This window comes from Talpa occidentalis, unplaced genomic scaffold, assembly GCF_014898055.3.
Source record: "Talpa occidentalis isolate TD23 unplaced genomic scaffold, MPIMG_talOcc4v2.1 talOcc4.11, whole genome shotgun sequence".
Classification (NCBI taxonomy): Eukaryota; Metazoa; Chordata; class Mammalia; order Eulipotyphla; family Talpidae; genus Talpa; species Talpa occidentalis.
In genome coordinates this window covers 23,971,975-23,994,499 of record NW_023601104.1, presented here as the reverse complement: position 1 = coordinate 23,994,499, position 22,525 = coordinate 23,971,975, and the positions used below count along the sequence as shown (strand labels likewise).

The 22,525-nt window shown below is 47.7% G+C and overlaps 1 protein-coding gene across 4 annotated transcripts in view; it reads right to left on the bottom strand.

The window, feature by feature from the left end:
• Positions 1-2,047: 2,047 nt before the first annotated feature.
• CGNL1 (cingulin like 1) overlaps positions 2,048-22,525 on the bottom strand; it is a 164,873-nt gene continuing 144,395 nt past the window's right edge. For 3 of the 4 annotated variants that reach the window (XM_037502562.2, XM_037502564.2, XM_054701808.1), the window contains exons 13-19: positions 20,273-20,434; positions 16,900-16,989; positions 8,013-8,096; positions 7,344-7,468; positions 6,361-6,469; positions 5,610-5,773; positions 2,048-5,050 (exon numbers count right to left, since the gene is read on the bottom strand). In XM_037502562.2, the coding sequence (XP_037358459.1) occupies positions 4,912-5,050; positions 5,610-5,773; positions 6,361-6,469; positions 7,344-7,468; positions 8,013-8,096; positions 16,900-16,989; positions 20,273-20,434 (873 nt within the window). In that variant the 3' untranslated portion in view covers positions 2,048-4,911. The remainder of the gene's footprint in view (positions 5,051-5,609; positions 5,774-6,360; positions 6,470-7,343; positions 7,469-8,012; positions 8,097-16,899; positions 16,990-20,272; positions 20,435-22,525) is intronic. The other variant, XM_037502563.2, reaches the window with a different exon arrangement.

The following is a 22,525-nucleotide window of genomic DNA, read 5'->3' as shown; positions in this document are numbered from 1 at the left end:
TAAAATAAGATGTCCAAAGGTTACAGCAAATGGCACCAAAGACAGCCAAGTTATGAAAGTAGCTTAAAAATGTGACCAGGCACGTCCATCAGGTCTGTGATTTTTGGTTTTGGTTTTCATGTGCCTTTGAATTCAGTACTCGGAACACAGGGAGGCAGAAGGCTGTCAAGCTGAATAAAAACCCAATGTGGGGGAGGATCTGAAACAAAAGGACCAAGGCCTCAGGAGTCCTTGATGCAGGATCCAGCGAAAGATCTTGGTCCTCCAGGGCAGTGAGCACTGGGGAGGCAGCAGGGTTTGTGAGTTAAGATTGTAAACTCCAGGCCCAGACCCAGGCTCGATTCAGCTCTTCCACTTCTACTTGGTGCCCACGGGAAGGCTGGCAACTCCCTCTGTCTGTGCTGCCTCACTGGTCTCAACAGCACTTGCTCTGGGTGGTCAGAAGGATCAAGGGAATCACACACATAAAGGTTCAGAACAATACCTGACACGTGGCAGGTTAAGTGCTCAAAACGTTAGCTATTGAGTCATGTGTGTTTCTCAGGGAAAACTAGTAGTACCGACTACAGACAGCGAGCAAAGCGCGAGGACAAATTAAGTCTGGTGGCCATAAACAGATCAAGGACTTAAATTTATATCTAATTCCCAGGAAGTTTAAGAATCATTTTTATAACTACGCTGCAGGCTCCTAAAGGTCCTAGACTGTGGCTTCAACCTTGTGTTTGCTGCAGCACCCACCCCCGGTGGCGGCTTCCACTCGCGCTCTAGAAGGGACCTAGGGCAAAATGCCCAACTTCCCAAGCCTCGGAGTCTGTATCTGCCAAAGTTGCTGTCTTTTTCATAAAAGTGTTTGATTTTGTTGACCAGAAAGCTTCTGCAATCACATGGAGTTGTTGGAATCTGTTGTGAGATCAAGTGAGATTCTGCCTGGGAGGAGCCTCGCACCCCCGCCTTCCCACAGTAGGCATTGTTGACTAGCTGTTGGGGCTGCAAGGGCACATTTCCAGCATTAATGCGGCCAGCACGGAGCACGCACGCACTCCAATCTCGCTTTGTTGATGGGCCGGCTGGGGCCTGCCCGGGTCACGCTCCTGAGACTGCGATGAGTCCAGTGTGCTGTGTACTCAGCAGGACTAAGGCGTGTCGATCCCTCTGCAAAGCCTGGAATTTCTGGATTTGGGACGGTTAAGCCCCTGACAGGAACTTGCTGTCGTGGCATTTGTCCCTATCATTTGAAAATTTAGAACAGAAACATTTCTGGCTAATAACTGTCTTCCAACAGAGGCAGGATCACTGTAACTATCTCCACGTTCAAAGGAGGAATGTCAAGAATGTGGAGGAAGGTATTGCAAGCCCGGAAGGACTTTCCCTTTGGCTCAGTCCCTAAATCACATTCCGGGCAGCTAGGATGGCGGCAGTGACCTCTGGGACCTTTCACTTTCTGCACAGGCCCAGATACAGCTTTGAAAGCAGATAGTATCAAAAAGTGTGGCTTATTGGTGGATGGATGGCTTAGTGGTAGAACTCTTGGCTTCCAATGATAAAACGAATGATAAGAAAAGGCAAACTTATACAGAGGTTTTGAGGACTGACTAGAACGTCTCATTCATATTTGAGACACTCCTTGCAGTTAGAAAAGGTGAAGGAAGAGCTGCTGTGGAGGGCAGCTCCAGCTGCTGTGGGAACCTCCAAGGCTGCTGAGGGACCCAAAGGAACAGCAAGAAGCGAGGACCACCTTCAGGGCTGAGGGGAGAGCCCTAGGGAGCCAGGGCCCTTGCTCTTCTGGAAGGCAGGGGGAGGATCTGTGGACAGAGAATGTGCAGTGCATGTCCTTCCATGGAGAAGCAACTTTTCTTTAAAATGGAAACCAAGGTGTGGCTCCAGCGGCACATCTGGTTAGCACGCACTGCTTATAAAATGGAAAGTGAGGTGCCAGCTGTCAGTCTGTTAGAGGGTAAGAGAGCTCATGTACAAACTACTTATAGGAAAACCCATTTTAGTTAAGGAAGAAGGGGGTGCCTGTTGTTATTCTCAAATACTAACCTTCAACACCTTTGCCTCAGCCATTTTTCTGGAAGTGGCAGTTTGGATTTCTCAGAACACCACGACCACCCAGGTGCATTCATCCTCTCGGTGTTCACCAAGGACCCACTCCTCTCTCTATTTCAGAAACTGATCCTGGCCTGCAATTGCCACCATGGTCCTGTTCCTGGAGTATCTTCCAGCCATTCAGCTGGCTGTTTCTTGGCGAACACAAGAGCCAGGCTCTGGAGAAAATGAGGGAGTCAAAATAATGGGAGAGTCGAGATTCCTGTCAGCTGATGCCGTTTATTGAAAGGTAATCTTTGCTTTCTCGAGCTCATTTACATAGCGGGAGCTGCAATAAGAGCAGCTAGTCCACATCCAAAGAAGAGACCCAACAGAATAAGCCTATTGTCCCTGTAGCATGAGTGACACTCTGAAGCAGGGAAAGAAGTATAGACACTGGATGATTGTCTTTTCAGCATTGCATTCGGCCACATATTTGTTTATTAAATAAAATATTTTTCTTTTTAAGCTAGCTAAAGAAAATATTCTTGAGCAACAGAAAAAATATGTATATATAATAGTCAAAAGATGCTAGCATGTCAGAGCTATGCAGGCAAGCCCTGTACAAGGTGCCCAGGGTAGGATAAGCCAGGACTGGAAAACACCTCCCAGTTCCCAGCCCTGAGTTATCCAGCCTGCTACACTGCCTGCACCCAGCCCAGCACTGTGCAGGATGGGCAGCTTTGCTGCTGCTTGTAGCCAGCTTCAGACGAACAGAAGGAACTAGCTAGAATGAGGGGCAGCAACGTTCTCACAAAACAGAATAGACACTCACTGGCTCCCAAACTCTGGGGCCCGCTGACCATTCTCATGTCCAATCTGTAGTTAGGAGTGGGCGGAGGCATTTCTAGGCAGGCTTACTGTCAAATATCTGATGACGGCGGGAACAACAGAGAAATCAAGAACATTGAAGGCTGAAGGACCTTAGGAGTCCCAGCAGGTCAGTCGACCAGCCTCAGGACAGAGGGGCTTCAGGGGTGGGTTCAGAGGGCCAAGCTTCTGTGTTTCCTGTTGTCCATCACCCTTTTCCCCTGACTCTGATCCAGGAGGGATTCTTACTTGTTTTATTCACTTATTTCCAGTGCCAAGGACTGTGCCTCACACATCATAGGTACCCAAGAAAGGCTTGTTGAATGAACAAAGGGAGGACTCTCCACACCGCAAGTAAGTCAGCAGAGGCATCCCAGCTGTGCTGAGGGTGGGCTTGGCTCTCCTGCTCCAAGGGCCTCCCCCATAAAGAGAGACAATGTCCATGCCCTTAAAAAGGGCTGACCATTCTGAATCCTGTTGGGTGGCCTCTGTGACCTGGGATAGGTCGGGCACTAGGATTCCGAGCTATGATGCTTGGGGACACTGCTGAGCAACTCGCCTCTTCTCCCACACATGGACAACTCATCGGGTTCTCAGAATGGTTCGTGAGGCCCCAGCTGTGACTGGGCCTCGCCTCTGGACATAACTGGGACAGGGAGAGGTGATACGAGGAAGGCCAGGAGGAAGTAAGGGGATGCCCTGTATCCTTCCAAGGCTGTTCTCCCTGTGATTGTCTCTCCCTGTCACAGGACCTTGCTCCTAACCACATCTAGTCCCAGGCACTTCATGCCTGGTACTGGCTCTCTTGTCCCTGTGTCACAGAAAGTTAAAAGGAGACTTCCAGCTTGCATAGACATCTCTCTGCCTGACTTGTTTCTTTCCTCCTTTCCTGACAAAGACCTGATATTTTGCTCAACTCACCTCTTGTCTACACAGCTCCCAGTTTCCAAAAACACTCTCTCTCCCTTTTCACCTGCCCCTACACTCACATACCTGCTTATCCCCTTCCCCAGCTCTTTACCGAACACCTCCCACCTCTGTTCTATAATTCAGTCTGTGAACCTTTTCCCAATACCCACCTATTCCCCACTCATCAGGGGTTGCAAGAGCGTAATTCAGAGGTCTGCTATGTGAGCAGGAAGGAAAGCATGGATAAGAATGACTTATCCTTCTAGAAACCACAGCATCTGTCAAGAGCCTGATGTACAAGTCTCCCCCCAACACCTGTGTAAAGGAAATACAACGGGGGACTGGGATTTGACCACAGCATGGTTCAGAAATCCTTACGAAATTCTAGATAAAATAAGCCACCCAAACCACAAATACAAGCGACCTCCTGACTCCCTTCCATCAGCAAGTCATTTACCAAGACCACCTGCCTTTCCGCCCTCAGTATTAACTGTTTGTTTTCCAACTCTGACTTCCAAAGTGGTCTCTATTCTGCCTGCTTTCTCTTGCCCCTGCTCCATAATACTTAAAACCTACTAGTTTCATATTTTTAAAAATAATACTCAATACAGATGTGTGAACTTTACAAATAAGCCACCTCATGAAGCCTCTGTAACATTCCAAAGTGGAACAGCAGCAGTCCATGCGAAGGTCTGTATTAAAATATGTACAATCTATACATTTTTCCCCCCACGTAATGGCTAGTAAACAACTAGCTTTTTGTTCTAGACAGGATGAGCATCACAAATGATGCCGGCCGACAGAGGCTTCATTCTGCCAAATTGTATTTTCAAACCCCCGCCCCCAATGGGCAGTGCGTCTAAGCCCCAGGCATCTCAGCCTTCAAACTGCGAGAGCAACACACAACACGGCTAAGATACAAGAACTGCACCGCCCTTTAAAGACCCAAGGAGGGATGTGGCCTGGAAGAGGCAGCTTGTGAGGTGAGAAGGAGCGATGGGTCTCTGCTCCGGGGAGGGCGGGGGGAGCGCCTCTCTCCAGCTGCAGGTGCTTCTGAGTGACCACAAGGAATGCTGGGCCTCTCCCACAGACCTGGGGGTGGACTCAGATCTGGCTGACCATGGTGCTGTCCTTGGGGTAGGTGTAGCTCAGTGGCGCCTCATAGAGGCTCCCCCCGTCTGTGCTGAGGTCGTCGTCATCATCCACGTCGTCCAGCACTTTGCTTGGCAGCTTCTTCAGTCTGCTGAGACAACAGGGACATTTTTCTAGACTTGGGTTCGTGTCTCTTCTCCCCACTGAGTGGCATGTGAGTACATGAACTTCATTGAACAGTTCCTCCAGCAACAGGGAACAACTGCCCACCTCGCCCCGGGGGAGGCTACAGTTAGGAGGGCTGGGGGCATTTTTCCTTTGATCGGGGAGCTCTTTTTGATCCCATCCTAAATATGGCATGGCCTGATGGCAGGGGAGCCTAGAAGCAGGTCTCCCCTGAAACAGGCAAGAGTTGGAAGTGCTCCTCCAGGAGCAGTCCCCTCTATGGTGGAGTGAGCTAGTATTAATGTGCCGAGTCTGTTTCCCCAAATGGCCAATAGATCACATCAGAGCATCAGTGTGAGGAGGACATGTGTGAGTCCCCATGGAGCACTGAAAGTGGAAGCAGTCACTTTCACCTCTAGGATGGGATCACCCCAAAAGGTAACAGCAAGGAGTTAGCTTGAGACAGCAGGAGAATGCTCTCAAGGCATCAAGCTCGCCTCAAATGTCAGGGAAGTGTGTCTCCTAAGGGACATGCACCTGCCCACCTTAGGTCCTTCTTTATGGAATTGAGCTGTCCCTGGAGCTGCTCATTCACATCCATCTGCTCCTCCAGCTCCCTCTGCAACTTCTTTTTTGAACTTTCTAGTCTGTCGATTTCCTCCTCAGCTTCCTCCACCTGTCGCTTCATTGCTTTCAAGCGCAAGCTCAGCTGCAGCGGGAGAGAGGGCAGGGTGAGTGCAGGCTGGAGGACAGTCCCGGCCCTGGACAGGAGAGTGGAGGTAAGACTGAGACAGGTTGACTTTTTAAAAGTCAGGGGCCTCCCTGGTGGCGCAGCGGTTGAGCGCTGGGTTGCGAAGCTGCCAGCAGCCTCTGCGGCGCCTGTTCAATCCCCGGCTGCTCCCCGGCCACCGGAGGAGGGTCCCACATGGCGCGCAGACCTCTCCTGCCGCCCGCTGCTCCCCTCAGCAGTGTACTTCGGTCCTTCTGCCTGCTCTGCTCCCCACTCTGGCTCTGGTGAATTCTCTCACCCTCCCGCGCTTCTGACTGTACCCAGTGCTTGTATAAATAAATAAATAAAAATAAATCATAAATAAATAAATAAATAAATAATAAAAGTCAAGGTCAGGGCCTGAAGTTTGCTGAAACTGCCCAGTTCCATCATAGAATGGGGGAGCAGAAAGGAGGAATCAGGCTGTCACTGCTCCATCATCTGCCATGGAGGCCCCGCCTTCCTCCTGCTCCTGCAGCCCGGGACATAAGATCTCATCTGAGGATAAACTTGCAGAGGCTTCTCACCTGGTCCTTCTGATCCGTCAGTGACAGGTGTTCATCATCTACCTGCATCACCAGCTCCTTCACTTTCCGTTCCAGCCGGCGGTTGCTGAGCTGCAGGCTCGCCCGGTCTCTGAAGGGGCACAGGAGGCAGAACTGAGGACCCTCTCACTCCTGACCCCGGAGGAGGCCCAGCTCAGGCTGTGGAGGCTGGCAGGCTCCAGCCAGGGGCTTGCGGTCAGAGAAACAACTGTACAAGAAATGGCTGCATTGGACAGGTAGGAACCCAGCTCTGAGAAGGGGATGGCTCGCCTGAGGATGCAGAGCCCGCAAAGGCTGAGCTGGTACTTGACAGGCTCTGAGTTCTTCCTGAGCTTTACTGGGTAAGGCAGAGGGGCTAGGCAGTGCCAGTGTTTTAGGTCTACTCCAGCCCAGTCCCCAAAAGCTCCACTGAAAACAGATGTCAAGTATTATATGCACATGTACACACACACCCCCTTCTAGGAAGGTGACTGACAGGAACAAATCAGTCAAGATCAACCAGTGCTGGCCCAGGTTACAGCCTGAGAGCCAGCTGCAGGAAATTGTGATGCTGGAGAGAAGTTCGTCCTTCCCTCCCGCTGTGAGGGGGCCACATGCCCATCTCTGCCCCGCAGCCTGCATGCCCCCAGGCAGGGTCAGCCCCTTGCCTCTTCTCCTCAGATCAGCAGCTTATGAGGGAGGTGTTTAGGAGACAGTGGAACAGCTAAGGATTAAGAGGTGGGAATCCTAAGTTTTAGTTCCACTACAATATTTAACGAGGGCCCCTTGGCTCAAGTCGCTTACTTAGATGGAGGGGGGCACGGGGGATGTCTAGGTTTTTCACCTATAAAATGGAAACAATAACAGTAAGGCTGTGCTTGTTCTGCTGCCCTCACGGGCATATGAGGATGGAGGAGCAGGACAGATGCAAACACAGAAACGCCATGTGACGTGATCTCCGCTGCACCACAGCAGAGTTGGCTCACCTCTCCTCGCCCTCCAGACGGTCCTCAAGCTCTGCGATCCTGGCCTCCATCTGCACCACGAGCCCCTCTTTGCTGGATCTGTAGGAACCTTCCAGGTGGATAATCCGGCTCTTTAAGTCCTTGTTCTAGAACCAGAGAGGGAGGCTGTGAGGGGCTACGTGTATGCCACACTCTGTGCAGAGCAGAGTAGATCTGCACAGTGTGGTGGGCCACAGTTTAGTGGCTGGTGGCTGCAAAAAGCCTGTTTTCCACATCAGGATGTGTGTCCAGGGAAAGGCCTTGGACAATGTCCTGGCAGGCCAAGAGTCGAGTCCATCACATTCCAAAGCAAAACCTTTGGCATGTCCTGGGACTCCTGGATGTCAGACAAATGGGCTTGTCCTCTTATAAACCTATTTGGGGGAGGGTGCAGGAGAAATAGGCTCCTTCACTAATTATCATAGCAGTGAAGAATAAAAGGCATTTGATCACACTGGTGCTTTTTCATTTCCTTTAGGGTTTAGTCCTCTTCAGGATTTAAAAAACACTTGTAATGTTATCTCCCTCCAGCTGCTAAACTTTCAAGAGATTTAATAGTATTGGGGAGACTACCTCTCCAGTAAGTTATGCCCTAGAGTTTTGGGGGGGGTCCAGTCTGGAGCCACAGGGGGAAGGAGCACCTGCCCTCACCTGTCTTTCCAGGGAAATCTTGTCACACTCCAAGTCTTGCCTCACAGCTCTCTCCTGAAGTAGCTCGCTCCTCATCTGCTCCATCTACACCAAACAGATAAAAAGTCAGAGGTTAGGGGGTTGTTCCTCTATCTTTTGTGCCAAAATGGTCCCCAGGCGCTAGATTTTTACAATCCAGTCAGCTTTTCTTCACAATTGGGGCCTGCAGCCATCTCCTTTTGGCTGCAGGAGCTGTTTCTTAGACATTCTTGGTTTCCTGGTGATTATAAAATATGATACAAATAATCAGTTAATTGTGTCACAAGGAATGGAAATGTGTCCCCCAAAAAAGATACACTGGAGTCCGAACCTCTGAATACCTGGAGTGTGACCTTATTGGGAAACTGGGTGTTTACAGAGGTCCTCAAAATGAGTCACTGGGTGGGCCCAGAGCCAACATAACTAGTGCCCGTATAAAAAGGACACCTCGGGTGCAAGAGACAGACACGCAGAGGAAAGACCCTCGTGTGAGGAGACATGGAGGGAACGCCTGATGAACACCAACGACTGTCAGAAAACTACCAGAAACTAGGATGAGGGAAGGAAAGATCCCTTAGAAGTCCCGATGGGGTAGAGCTGTGCTGACACTGTCTGGGGGCTGCTAGCTTCCAGAACTGTGACATAATACATTTCTGCTGTTCTAGACTACCTAGGTCTACGGCTGTTACAGCAGCCCTAGAGGACAGATATGCCTGCTCAGAACTCGAGTTGCAGCATCCTCGGGCACTCCCACAGCGACCCCAATAAGCAAGTAATGGCCTCTCTGCAGAACAAAGGGCTTAGAGAGATGTCCATCCATTTGCTGGTGAGTCACTATCTCAATTTATCTGCCCCAACGGAGGATCTTCTCAGCGCTTGGGACTGTCTCATGCAAACTGGGTCATACTAGTCACCACTACTGGGGTCTGCACAGCTAGTAGTAGGGGAGCTAGAATTCACCTAAGTTCCGATGGCTGCATGACAACTGTCAACTTCAGAAAACTTCAGAAAGGGCCATAACAGTGACCCCACTGAATTTCTCTCTTCTATACCAGAAACAGAAGTCAGCAAGAACACTGGGCAGCTCGGGTGACCTGGCAAAGGCTCAAGATTACTGAGCTGCTTCTGTTTTAATAAGAAATGAGCCTAACTGAGGAGCCAGGGAGAGAAGTGCCATGGCCTGCAAGCATCTGTCCCCTTCCCAGCGGACTTCAGCAGCAGGGACTTGAGCAGTTGGCAGCACTGTCCAGCAGAGGGCGACATGAAGCAGAAGAACAGATACGCGGGCAGGTAACGTAAAACTGCCTTTTTTTCTGAAAGCCAGGCTCCAAGTTAGGTAAGAGGTGCACACAGGAGTGCCTGGGGGGCATCTGGAACAGCCTCATATGCTCTGGTTTGGCTTGATTTTCATGACCTGTGCAAGCACTCTAGTGAGATGAGCTCACCCTTTACCTGCCACCCCCTGGCCCCGGGGAATAGTGAGACCAACACCCTGGGTCAGGTTGGCATTTACTCGCCACAACCTGACCGTGGTGCGGCTGGCTGAGTGGGAGACAGAGCGTGCTAAGTGAGGTCAGTGGGAAGCAGGGCCCAGACATGAGGCCTCCAATACCACAGGAGGAGACTGGGACTCAGCCCACAGGTGATGGGGTAAAAAAAATTCTAACTTAAAAGTCCTCTAGAGAAGGAACTAAGTGGGGACACAATTGCGAGGTCGGGATCAGGGGATGAAAGATCGGGAGGGAAGAGGCGAGGTAGGAAGGCTAGAGGACAAGTGAAAGGTAGACACGTGAGCATTTCTGACTGCCAAACTCGGAATTTTACCAGCAAGGAAACTGAGGCCCCAGGCAGTTATACAAGTAACTAGTGAGAACAGGATTGGTCCCAGGCTCAGCATGATCACTGCCTACCACGCCACCTGCTCTGGCTTTGGGACAGCTCTGTGAAAAGGCTCAACCAGACGTAGGGCGCAAACTTAGCTGTCTTGGAGAAACTAGGGCCTGGGAGGCAGTCAGCCGCCTCAGGACATCCTTGTGTGCGGCAAGGAAAATGCCACTCACAGCAAAGGGTCAGCAGGCAGAGCACATAAAGCTCCCACAGCTGTTCCCATTCTGCTTGGCCCCAGAGAACAAAAGTCACATGTTGCAAAGAATGTGCCAGAACGGTTTCTGTAGCTGTTATATGAGCACAGAGTGCACAGTAACGAATGCAGACTCACAGCCCCACTCCAGAGTGGCTTGGGAACTCCTGACACACCACACACAGCCGGACCACAATCTGCCTCTGGGGACAAGCCCGGACGTCACTGAGGATGGTTAAACTTTCACTTTGAGGGGAGTAATGACACAAGACAGCGTGGTGGTCCCGCCTCCATTCTTGAATCTGTGCCACGTACGACCTGGCTCGTCTCACCTCCAGGGCCCAGACTCAGACAGGCAACCTGAATGAGATGGCCTGAAAGGGCCCTTTGAGGTGGCCCATGACACAGTGAGACATATTTTGGTGGCTCCGCCACCCTCTGGGTGCTGTGTGGCATTCCTTCTGAGGAAGCCAGAGGCCTGTGCTAGAGTTGTCCCCCCTTCTCTCCAGACGTCCAAGAGTACTCCTGGAAAAGACAGACTCTGTCAAGGAGAGAATGTTTCTGTGCTGGGGGGACTTGGAAGGATGGGGTGGATTTGTTCATTTGCTCAAAAAGACCAACATGTTTCCTGCCCCCATATTAGGCTAAGTGGGGAAAAACAAGCCTTGCATGTGTCGTCAGGACTGCCACACTGAGGAAGGACAGTGGTTACAGTTCAGACTTGGAGGGCCAGGGGAAGGAGCCCTAAGTGGGGACATAACTGAAAGGTCAGGGTCAGGAGGTAAAGATCAGGAGGGAATAGAGAGAGGTGGACAGGAGGAAAGGCAGACAGGGACGTTCACACATAGCCACTGTGATGATCACGAACACCTGCCCTGCACTTACTAAAGTCCTGAGCATTTTAGTTCTTTAACCTCACCAGCCCCACAAGGCAGGCACTGTGAGTGCCCATCCCTCTCTCCAGCCTAGGAGAGAGTGGAGATTGGGTGATGCCAGTTGAAGCCACAGCACAGATGAGCTCACCAGGCAGACATACAGGGAGAAAGAACACTCACCTGTGTCCTCGAGTGCTCCCTTCCTGGCTAGGGGAGGCAGGGATTTGAAAACCAGGACACCGAACTGTCCTGAAAGGGCGAGGACTGAGGACAAAGTACCTGACTGGACAATCAGCTCACTCTGGAAGGCACTGGGTGTGGAGACGGCTCTCCTTCAGGACTCCAGCTGTGACTGAGGGTAACCAGCGAGCTGGCAGGGTCACAGAGAGGTCTAGAGGAGAGACAGCTCATACCTACTAGCAGGCAGAGAGCACAGAGATGGGAAAAGTGATGGGCTGTAGCCAGAGGGTGTGTGACAGGAGACTGACCGTCACATGAGGAAGGGATGTGATCCAGGGCCTGGCACTGGGGACAGCCCAAGAGGGAGAGAGAGAATAACTTATGTGGCTTGGAGGTGAGGGAGGAAGAGAAGGGAGATTATTTTCCCAAAAGTGAAGGGATAAGGGAGAACTGGAGGCTTTTAGTGAACGAGATTTGGAAATTTAGTTGCTGTGGGATATGAGCCAAAAAGTACTAAAGATAATAAAAGGCCAACCAGGCAGAGGTTAGGGTCTCATTGCAGCCATCCAGCCTCTGCAAATGTGGGTCTGCAGATGACTGCAGCTATGCCCCCGCGTGAGGAACAAGAGAGAAACAGCGCAAAAGAGCCCCTGGCGACAAGCACTGAGTGAGTCTGATTCCATCTATCCTCTTGGCACTCTAAGCCAGATGTTATCACCCCTATTTTCCAGGTGGGAGGTGCAACAACATGGGAAGCAGCTTTGGGGCTCTACCCTAGGCCTTCTGGCTGAAAACCGTATGCTCCTTCTCTCTCTCAGCAAGGCTGTAGGGCATACAGGTACATGAAGGGCAACTCCAGAAGGAAGGAGAGTTCTGTCAGGACAGTGGAGGGTCTCAAGGACCACCCAATGGTCAGGCAGTACTGGGCCCAGGCTTGGGGGTTCAGGACCAACCCCGTGACTGAAAGAGCAGTTACTGGCCACAGTTCTGCTCCCTCAGTGGCGCTGACTAGAAAGAGGGATCTGGCCAGGAGTGTGGCTCACACTACAGATGAGCGGTCAAGGAAGCAGCACCCCTTCTGCAGGGTCAAGACCTCCCAGGAGAACCCCTAGGCAAACGGTACCAAAAGAAGAAAACACCTTATTCCCTACCACATCCCCTCAATGTTGGCTATTAAAGTGGAAGTGTAAAATAAATCAGCGAAAAACAGGAAGGAGCAAATGCAGAACCATAAAACTTAACAGTAACCGTAAAAGGGCCATTTTTTCTTGAGTCTTGGAAACCAAGATTCTCGGCAGGCAAACATGATAGGCTTTCTTCATTTCTTCAAAAAGGACAGCCTGACACTAAATTCAAAAATCTACCACGTAGAATCTGACACAAGGAACACCACTCAAGAGCCAGGCATGTCTCCTGTGTTTTAGCTGTGCTTCTCACATGATCCTAAGACCAGCCTAATGATTTGGGAATATTCCAAATCAGATTCTTCCTACCCTGAGCCTCAGCTAACAACAAAGCCTCTGGCTTGGCCAGCCTCCACCTTCAAACCCAGGAAATAAGCTTCAAATAATCTTTATGTGCTGTTTACCCTTCAACTATATTAAATAGACCAAACAAAAACTTTCCAGTCGAATTAAAAACAGAACAGGAGCTGACGGCAACAGTTTATCACAGCTGGATTGCAAGAATGCTAAACCCTGAACGTTCTGATCGGAAATAACAGTGTCAGATGCCAGGGGGTTTATGTCAGAGGCAGTCGTGACCTGAGCCAGCTCGCAGGATTAGAAGCAGCTGCCTTCTGGGTTAATGAAAAGCCAGAGATATTTATGATTGCTAATAACAATATTTAACCCCATCACCTGTGTTTACCATTGGACTGTAAATATACTCACGGCTGGTATTAAGAGAGGCTCAATCACAGGAAAGAAAAATGATTGTTAAACTACATACATTGTATTATTGAGCAGTTAATACAACAGGAGGCAGTTCTGAGATGAGGTTCTTTTTAACTTAAAAAAAAAAAAAAAAAAAAAAAAAAAAAACACTTCTATTTGATATTTTACTAATAGCAATGGAACCTCCCTTCCAAGTCCCTGTCCTGGTGGATACACCTCCCAGGAGCAAGTGTGAGCTGGTCACTGGGGAGTAAGCAGTTCAAGAAAGTGACTGGAGATCCACAACCTTAGCCACTGGGGTTGATCCCACAGTTGTCAAGGTGACAGAGCAGCCTTGCTCAGCTCCTGGAAGACCACAAGGCCACCCAAAGCTTTTGAGCTGGTATTTTTCCACCTGTCAGCTGCCTGGGCTGGATGAAGAGTCTTGCTACTGCACTGGGTCATCTGGGTCTCCATGGCCAAGAACACACTGCCCTGTTTATCTTCTGTTAACTGTCTGCACTCAGCCACCAGCAACAATGTGGCAATGCCCAATGAGCTAGAATATCGACCTGTGGGACACACTTAAGACATACCCAGGTAGATTTTCACAAGAGAAAGAAAAACCTGAGGCACGGCAGCACAGCATAGAATGCTGATCATTCCTGTCCCTGGATTAGCCTGGTTGAGGCTTCGTCCTGGTCTTTCCTCCTGTCCTAACCCTGACCCCACACATTAATCTCCTAGAACACTGTGTCCACTTCACTGTTCTGCTCAACAGCCTTTGATGGCTCTTTACTTCAGGATGGGGTGTATTCAAAATCCTCCAACTGCCTCTCCTAACTTACCTATTATTCCATCATGGAAACTAGAAACTTGACCAAGACAGAGCAGTCAATCATTACTCCTCAAAACACTGTATAAGTTCCTACCTCCCTATCCTGGCTCACACCATTCACTCTCGGATTTCTTTTCCACTCTTTTTTCATTTGTCCAGATCTTACCCTTTCTTCAGAGCTGGCTCTTAGAACCTTCCTCTGAGAACTCTCCCACAGCAGCCTGGGCTATGAGGGCCTCCTCATCACTGCCTGACTCCTTCACTCAGCATCTAGTGTCTGCTGCCTGTGCTTGTTAATTGTGTTTTCAACCTGCCTCTTCCCCTCAAACAAATCACAGCACATCAAGGACAGGTACTGCTTTTGCTAACTGCACAGCCTTACCGCACACAGCAGAAATCCATCATATTCCACAGTCACCAGCAGCTAGAACGCCATCGTGGGAGTCGTGAGACCTAAGGTCAGCTCTGCTACAAACCAGTCGTGTGACCTGGCCATGCCCAGGGTGGTGGTGGGCCTCAGCTGCTCATCCATTACAGGAGAAGAAAGTCTGGGAACATGATCTCGGAGGTCCTGTTCAGACCTAAGATTCTGTGGGAGGGGCTAGCCATTCACTAATCCTCCTGGGAAATCATTTTTTCCCCTTAGCTTTTTCACCTACGATCGATTTCTAACACTGAGCAAAGGAATGGGAGATGTTTGGAGAAATAATTTATAAGAGGAGCTTGTAAGAATAGTCACTGAGAGGGCAAAATGGAGAAAACAAAGTTTCCCATGTTTTCCCACTTCAGCACCTAGGGGTGGAGTGCTGAGCATCTAGGGCTATTGGTTGGGTTAGAGATCACAGCTGGGCACATCTTGTGTTCTGCAGGAGATGACCCCTGGTGGGAGGGGTCATAAGGCAGCCTTTGAGGGGGCAGAGGAGAACGGGTCTTAAGTAAGGACGTGTCTTGCTTCTGTGATTCTGGCAGGCAGGCAGTAGCCACAAGGCTCCAGAAGTTAATCTAAGTGGATTAAAATGACTTTAAAATTAGGGCCTTCCCCTTGGAGTTTGTACTTTAAGAGGCAAAAAATAAGTTTCAGATTGACCTCAATTTTGAGAATGAAATGCTTTCTTACAAGGCAGGTATTTGGCCAACCCATTTCTCTACTGTTTCTTACAAATCCCGGGGAAGCAAAAGCCCAAAAAGAGGCCTTGAGCACCCAGGAGACATTACTTCAGGGAGGTGGTTTTGACTTAGCCATTTCCATATCAATTTGAACACGATGCTCAATTTCTCCACTTGAATAGAGACCTCAGGTTTTACTCCCGCTATGTCAGAGTGCAATGAAAAGAGGCAGAGAACTCACAGAGAGGAGAGGCCGGAGACTCTTGTGGCACACATCTCCTACCAGAGAACTCAGACTCAGAGCCAGGGAGGAAAGGTAAAGGGTGACTTGTATATTTTGAGTCTTGAGGTTTTTATAAAACATTCTCAGAGTATTTCAAAATTAGCATTTAGAAATAGCCTCATTTTTAGGGATTTGAGAGAGGCCAGGACATGCAGCCTGTGCTCTTTCCAGTAGACCAAGTTCCCTTAACTTCCTCCCTAGGCTTGCTTCGAGTTCTCGGCTCAGTGAAAATATGTTCAGCCTTCACCCTGTGGACAGCAGTTCTATTCCCCACAATTCAAGCACACAGTGAAAGGAGAAAAAAGGAACCAGAAGCAGTTCTGGGGACGAGACAACTTAGTGGTAAGTTTTGGGCCATCAACTGAGCCAAGGAAGGCGATTCCCCCGACTCCATTTGTATTTTGTTTCTTGGTGTAAAACATGGGTCTGGAAGTCTGTTTTCACTGCCTGGTTGACAGGATGACATACTCCCCCACCACTCCTTCCTGCCTAAGTCACAGAGGCATTAGCAGAACACATTTGCTTCCAGTTCTTCTATCATCACCAATGTTCAGCAGATCCTGACACACCCTGGGCAACATGGCGAAACAGCCGGCAGGAACTCATAACAGAACAGCTTCTCAATCAGTGAGAGAACTTAAAAATGCAGACTTTGGTAAGAATCCATTGGGGCCCAAATGTCAAGGCTGGGCTCTCCATCTGGATTTAAGTTTTCAGGAAAGTCTTTTTCTAACTTAGGCATCTCAGGCCAGATGGGCAGTCACCCCTCCAGGGGAAGGAGCCTAGTATGGTGTTGGAAGGTGTCCACAGAACCTGAGCTGGGGTGGCGTGGAGGGGTAGATGGGCCCTCAAGTTGGAACTTCCTTCACTCTCAGAAGCAAAGTGGCATGAGTAATTTGGTTGTAAAAAAGCTGCTAATAGGGAAACAATGGCAGACGAAAAAGAAGTCATTGAGAAGTCCTTCCCCTGAGCAAGGCCACCAGCTGGGAATGGCACTGTTCCTAAGCATTGGGTGACCCGTCTCGGTCACCTGAGATAGGTAGAGGTGGTAACTGTGAATACACAGAACAGTGACCAGAGGGAACTGCTTCTTTGGGTAGGGAAGATGTTACCCAAATAAATTTGTATTTTTAATTTTGATCCTTTATATAGTTGGTTCCTAAGTTATACTCTGCATCTTCCGAGGCTTTTAGGTTTTTGCATTGTTTAAAGAGTTTTCTAAGCGTTGCTGTACAGAGTCTCTGGCAGCATTTTCAGGAGCTAGGCATGTGACTAAGTTATCACTGAAAGTGTACATGAATCAGAGGTTTCTACACGTGCTCACAGGCAGCACGTAAATGGAAGGCTGAGGCTACTGAATCTAAAGTCTCTGCTCTAAGTGCTAGCTACCAAGTTCACACAATTGCTTATTAAATTAATGATCTTAGAATCTCAACTCTGAAAGCATCCTGGCTATTAGGATTCACAGGCTGTTACACATAACCTCTGATAACTTGCACCTCCCTCCTGGTAGTGGCTTACTGTGTGGTGAACGCTGCTCAATTTTTCATCATTTCCATAAGGCAAAACTTTCTTTTCACTTCCATGCAGGAAAATTTCACCCATGGTTCAAATAAGTGCATAGCACAGTACCTGTTCCCTGCTGCGGGTGATCCTATCAGTCAGCAAATCCGAGTTGTTTCTCTCTTCATCCAGTTCCATCTCCAGTTGCGACATCTTGTCCTAAGAAAGAAGTCACAAGCTCAGTCTACTTAACTTGCATGGCTCTGTTTTAGGAGCAAGTCCTCCTGCTTGGAAGGAAAACCCCACAGGCAGATGAGAACTATTATTAAGACTTGGGAAGAGGATGCAAATATTTCTTACACTTCCCAAAGTAGATGTTTTAAAATGCTATTATTGCTTCTATGTAATAGAAAATGTAATTGTGAACATGGAATATATAAAATAGGAGAATAAATATTACCTCAGATGTCCACAAACACTTTAGCATGTTTCTATCAATCTTTTTTCCCTGTGTGAATCACTAACTTTAAAAAGATCTGCCTAGGCAGGGCCTCCCCGGTGGCGCAGCGGTTGAGCGCTGGATTGCGAAGCTGCCCGCGGCCCCTGCGGCACCAGTTCGATCCCAGGCTGCTCCCCGGCCACCGGAGGAGGGTCCCACATGGCGTGCAGACCTCTCCTGCCGCCCGCTGCTCCCCTCAGCAGTGTACTTCGGTCCTTCTGCCTGTTCTGCTCCCCGCTCTGGCTCTGGTGAATTCTCTCACCCTCCCGCGCTTCTGACTGTACCCAGTGCATGTATAAACAAACAAGCAAACAAACAAATAAATAAAACATGCCTCTATTTAAAAAAAAAAAAAAGATCTGCCTAGGCTGGTTACATGTTAAAAAGACATGGGTGCTGAGCTCTTGTTCAAGGCACATTCTGTAAATATTCATGCTCTAGGCAATGTTTTTTTATTTCTCTTCTGCTCCAAGAGTCTCTCAGGAGAAAAATCTCCAGCAGTCTTTTGCACCCCCTTATTTCTCCTAGAGAACTATGTACAATCCTGAATCTGCTCTGGATACATAAAGACCGTCTGGCCCATTCTGCTACCCCAATCATCATAGAACAATAACTAGTAGCTTTCTTGCTGGCTCCTATCTTAGCATCATTGACTGTTATGAGAAAAGCATACTTTGTGTATGAAAAGTTACTTTGTGTATGAAAAAAAGCGGCTTTGAATACAAACCACCCCATCGAGAAGTGGGGAGCAGTGGGGTTGATGCATATGCTGTCACCAGCCAATTTGTGTCTGAACCACACACACTGAAAAGCAATCAGCATTGAGTTTCTTAAACCAACCTGCAGCATTTGCACACAAACATAGTCTCTGCAATGGTCAAAATTGCTAACAAGTAACGGATGCCTCTGTAAGCACCAAAAATAAAAACCTCATGTGAATGAACTACCTTTAGCAACTAAAATCTACAGGGAAGCTAGCAATCTTCTCTCTCAGGGAATCCCAGCTCAGAACTAAGTCTGTGTCCTGCACTAAACCTCTCATTTGTCCAGCAGTTCCTAACTCCTCCTGCCCAGCTTCACCCTAGTCTGAAATCACTAAGGAGCTACATGCTGTGTTTATGTAAAACAGTCACCTGAATTTCTGAGTTTGCACAGAAAATGCCCATTGTTGAGAATCAATTCATTTGTTAAGTGCTAGTGAACAACAGGCACTACTTGAGTCACAGCAAGAGAGTACTGCCAGTGTCCACTTAGGGGGAAGAGACACGCTTCCAGCGTGTTCACAGAGGTTGGTATCTAGTCATTAATGGAGAAATATCTAAAATACCGCATAGGGACGTATGAACCACAGCTCTGTCACTGCTTTTAGATCTCAAGTTAGCAAAAAAATGATTTTTTCTCAGGGACAACCCAATCTTCAGCTAAAGGAGCTATTTACAGGGCTCTCTTTCTGCCTAACATCTGCAGAGACCCCAGCAGAGCTTTAGGGGGCCAGCCCAGGCTTGATTACACCAAAAATTCTCACACCACTGCCTGAAGAGCCTTTAGCTTGCTTTTAATCAGATTGTTTGGGCCCTTGAATAATCAGTTTCTAGTTAACTGGGCTGGCTTCAGCTTGCCTGCAGAGGACCTCCCTTACAGAGATTAGAACCAGACTATTAGCAAAATATACAGCAATCCCACAAAAGAAAAATAAAACTAACCAGGTTATTTTGGTCTCTATAAAGGGCCCATCTAATAAAATCTTTAGTGGTTGAAACATCACTCCCTGATCTAATCTGCTACTAAGTCCCCTGGAGGTTATTTCTATTTATTTATTCACAAAGTTGAGTCAAGAATTCTATTGAATTTTTAAATTCAAACTCTCCCTGACCTTGAGCACTGTCTGTCTTTTATCAAAACCTTGACAATTTAACTTCTGCCCTAAGTCTGAGATTTATTTTTAGGTCTCTGTCTCTAAATTCTATTGGGGTGTGTGGGTGTTTCTGGCTTGGGGTGAATTTTGTTCTTGAAGATTATTCTTTTTCTGTGAGTTCAGGGGACTAATATTAACCTTGCTGTCATTCTTGGTGGGCCTTTCACATTTAGATTCTATCCTTGATTCACAAAACAAGCTAATGTGTTTTCATTTTGTGACCAGACGACCCCCAACTGGTCACTCCACTAACACTTTCTTGGACTAAGTATATACGTCTCTACAAATGAATCAAGCCACAGTTTGCTGCTGGCTTTAGCACAGCTTGATCATCTGTGTGAAAGAGACCAGAAATCAGGAAACAAGAATGGAACCTGTGGTGTCACAAATGAGCACTGGGTGTCCCTAGTTCAGCAATTTGAGTCCAGGGGGGGGGGGGCAGCCCCCCTGTGGATTTACAGCAGTCCTAACTCCTTTGTAGTTGGAAGCACCATCTACAGCAGCAACCAGAAAACAGACTGTGTGTCCCTATGTAAGATCACCTAGTCTCTTGATGGCTGTTCTACTTCCTTGCAAAGACAGTAAAGACACAGGCCTCCCTGCTGGCGCAAGGGGTTAAGACGCAACCTATGAGGCTATCTGCAGACACTGCAGCACGTGTTCGATCCCTAGCCGGCCAGGGAGCAACCCACATGGCGAAGCAACCTCTCCTGTCTCGCCAGCTGCTCCCCTCAGCAGTGTACTTCAGTCAGTCCACCTGTTCTGTTCCCCACTCTGTCTCTGGTGAATACTCTCACCCCCCACACCTCTAGCCTGTACCCCAGTTCTTGCATGCATAAATATTAAAAAAATAAAAATAAAATTAAAAAAAAAAAAAAAAGACAGGAGGCTAACTTATTTCCATCATTCCTTGTGGCTCTGATGTCCTAGGAGTCTATGAAGTACTATCTTGCTCCTCAGATCAAGAAATGACCTTACTAATGCCTGGCTGTCAAGGGAATAAAGACTTTCCAAAGGCAGAAAGGCTGCTTTCCTCCTACCCCACACTACCCTCCATAGGCCCTAGACACACCCCATAACCCACAGACCTCCATCTGCTTGACGAGTCTGTTGCGGTCATCTTTCAGGTGACTCTTAGCTTCCAGCTCATACTCCAGGTCTTTCAGTGTCTGCTCCAGAAGCTGCCTTTTTGTGAGCGCCTCCTCCTGAGCTCTCTGGTAGTCCCGTAACTCTTCCTCCATCACACGCATCTAGATAGAGAAGCAGGTGGGGTGGTTAAGCTGGGGAGCATCAGAGCAGAGAGACCTTGACAGTGCACAGGCTGGCCCAAAGATCACCACCCTCATCATCTACACACTGGAGATCAGAAGACACTCATCAAGTGCCATCTGGGCCTCCATTTCCTTCTTTAGAGAAAAAGAGTTTTCTACCTACAGGGGCAAATCATTGAATTATAAGGTCAATTTAGATGTTAACCACTAATATGAGAGAAAAAATATCAGAATAGAGTATTAGCAAATACTGTGCCATGAGACTTTTGTACTAGATCCGCATATACTTGTCTGGATGTGTTCTTACTGACTGGCAGTGCCAACACATACTTCTGACTATAGGTCATGGTCAAAAACACCAGAAAGCCATTAAACTAGATCAGTGCTGTCACCAATATAATGTATTGCCCACCTGTATCAGCACCATCTCAACAGAGATCTAAATTTAGGGGAAAATGAAAACTAAAAAAATGACCCCAAGCTACCAGTCTTTGATAGAATTTAGGTTATAAGCAAAATTTAATAATACAGGCATAAGCATTAAGTAAAAAAACATTACTCTCTGGAAGAAAATCCTGTATCAGCGGACAACACGTACAGTGTTTTTCTTTTCATCCACAAGATGGCACTGAACTAATAGCTTTGAAGAAAGAGCTTGATTCAGAAAGCACTATCTGTATTTTCTCTTTGTCTGGGATCTCCCTGAAGGAACCAGTCACCTCGGCACATATTATTCTTTTTTTTTTTTTTTTCCCCAGCACATATTAGGTAGTCTTCTTTTTCATTTTTTATTTTTCACATCATTTTTCATTTTTGCACAATGTATACATTTTCATCTTGGTTATATCCCTAGCCGGCCAGGGGATATAATACAATTATATTGTATTATATACAATATAATTCTCATACAATATAATTCTCATACAATATAATTCCCATACAATTCTCACCCCCCTTGTTTTGACCCTACTCCCTTCCCCACCTCTCCCCTGTAGTGTGTCTCTGGTTTGCAGCAACATGGATGGAGCTGGAAGGGATCATGCTCAGTGACATAAGCCAGAAAGAAAATGAAAAATACTGGATGGTCTCACTCATAGTAGGAATCTAGAAAACCTAAATAAGGGACCAGGAAAAACTAATTATAATAAAGTAAAAATCAAAATCAACAAGCAACCCTATTAGGTATACTTTAAACATGTATGTGGACTGATTTGGTGAAGCCCAAGACTGTCTGTTTTGTTCTCAACTTCCTGCCCTCCCAGAGATGGTACAGGTGAAAGCACAATCTTGGGAACAGACTACACCACGGCCTTATTTCCTACAGGTAGTATATAACAGTGAGAAATTCTAAGAACAAACACCATCTCCCGGGGGGGATTGTCACAGAAAACTTGGGGAAGCCCCCAGAGAGTCTTTTGGGGCAAATTTAGGAAGACGAGTAGACAAACTTTTGGAAATGTGTTCCTCTTCCAAGGTTGACGGGAACACCTGAGATTTTGGTAAGAATATATTTTTGAAGAACACATGGCCAGATAAAGACTCTGGTCTGCTTTGGGTAGTGACTGAGTGAAAGCACAAAGTGACAGTCATAGTCATCCCATGAAAAAAGGATAATGGAATGTTCTTTGGATACAGAGGATGTATTCTATTCCAGAGCATTTAAAATTTCTCGGAAATAAAGTCTTAATAATAACAGTAAACCTCTCCCTGGGGCAGTTTCCTATTTTGCAATATTACAACAACTATAAAACCTACCTTATAGAGCCGCTAAGAGAATCCCATGAGATAACACCCCCCCAAAAAAATGTGGGTTTGAGAGCCAGAGTAGTATCCCTTCCAATGCCCAGAATATTCCTACCTCCAGTGCCCAGTGCATCCCTCAGACATTAATAAGGGCTATGACATACTTAGTAACAAGTAAGGGCACACACGAGAATATAACTTAGTGCCTGGACTCAAAAATAAGCACACAACTTTTGAACCCACTACTAGTGCTGCCTTTAAGTAGGTAAATCTGACCCTTGCTAAGTAGGATTTAGAAAATCAATTGAACAGCATTGAACTTTAAGT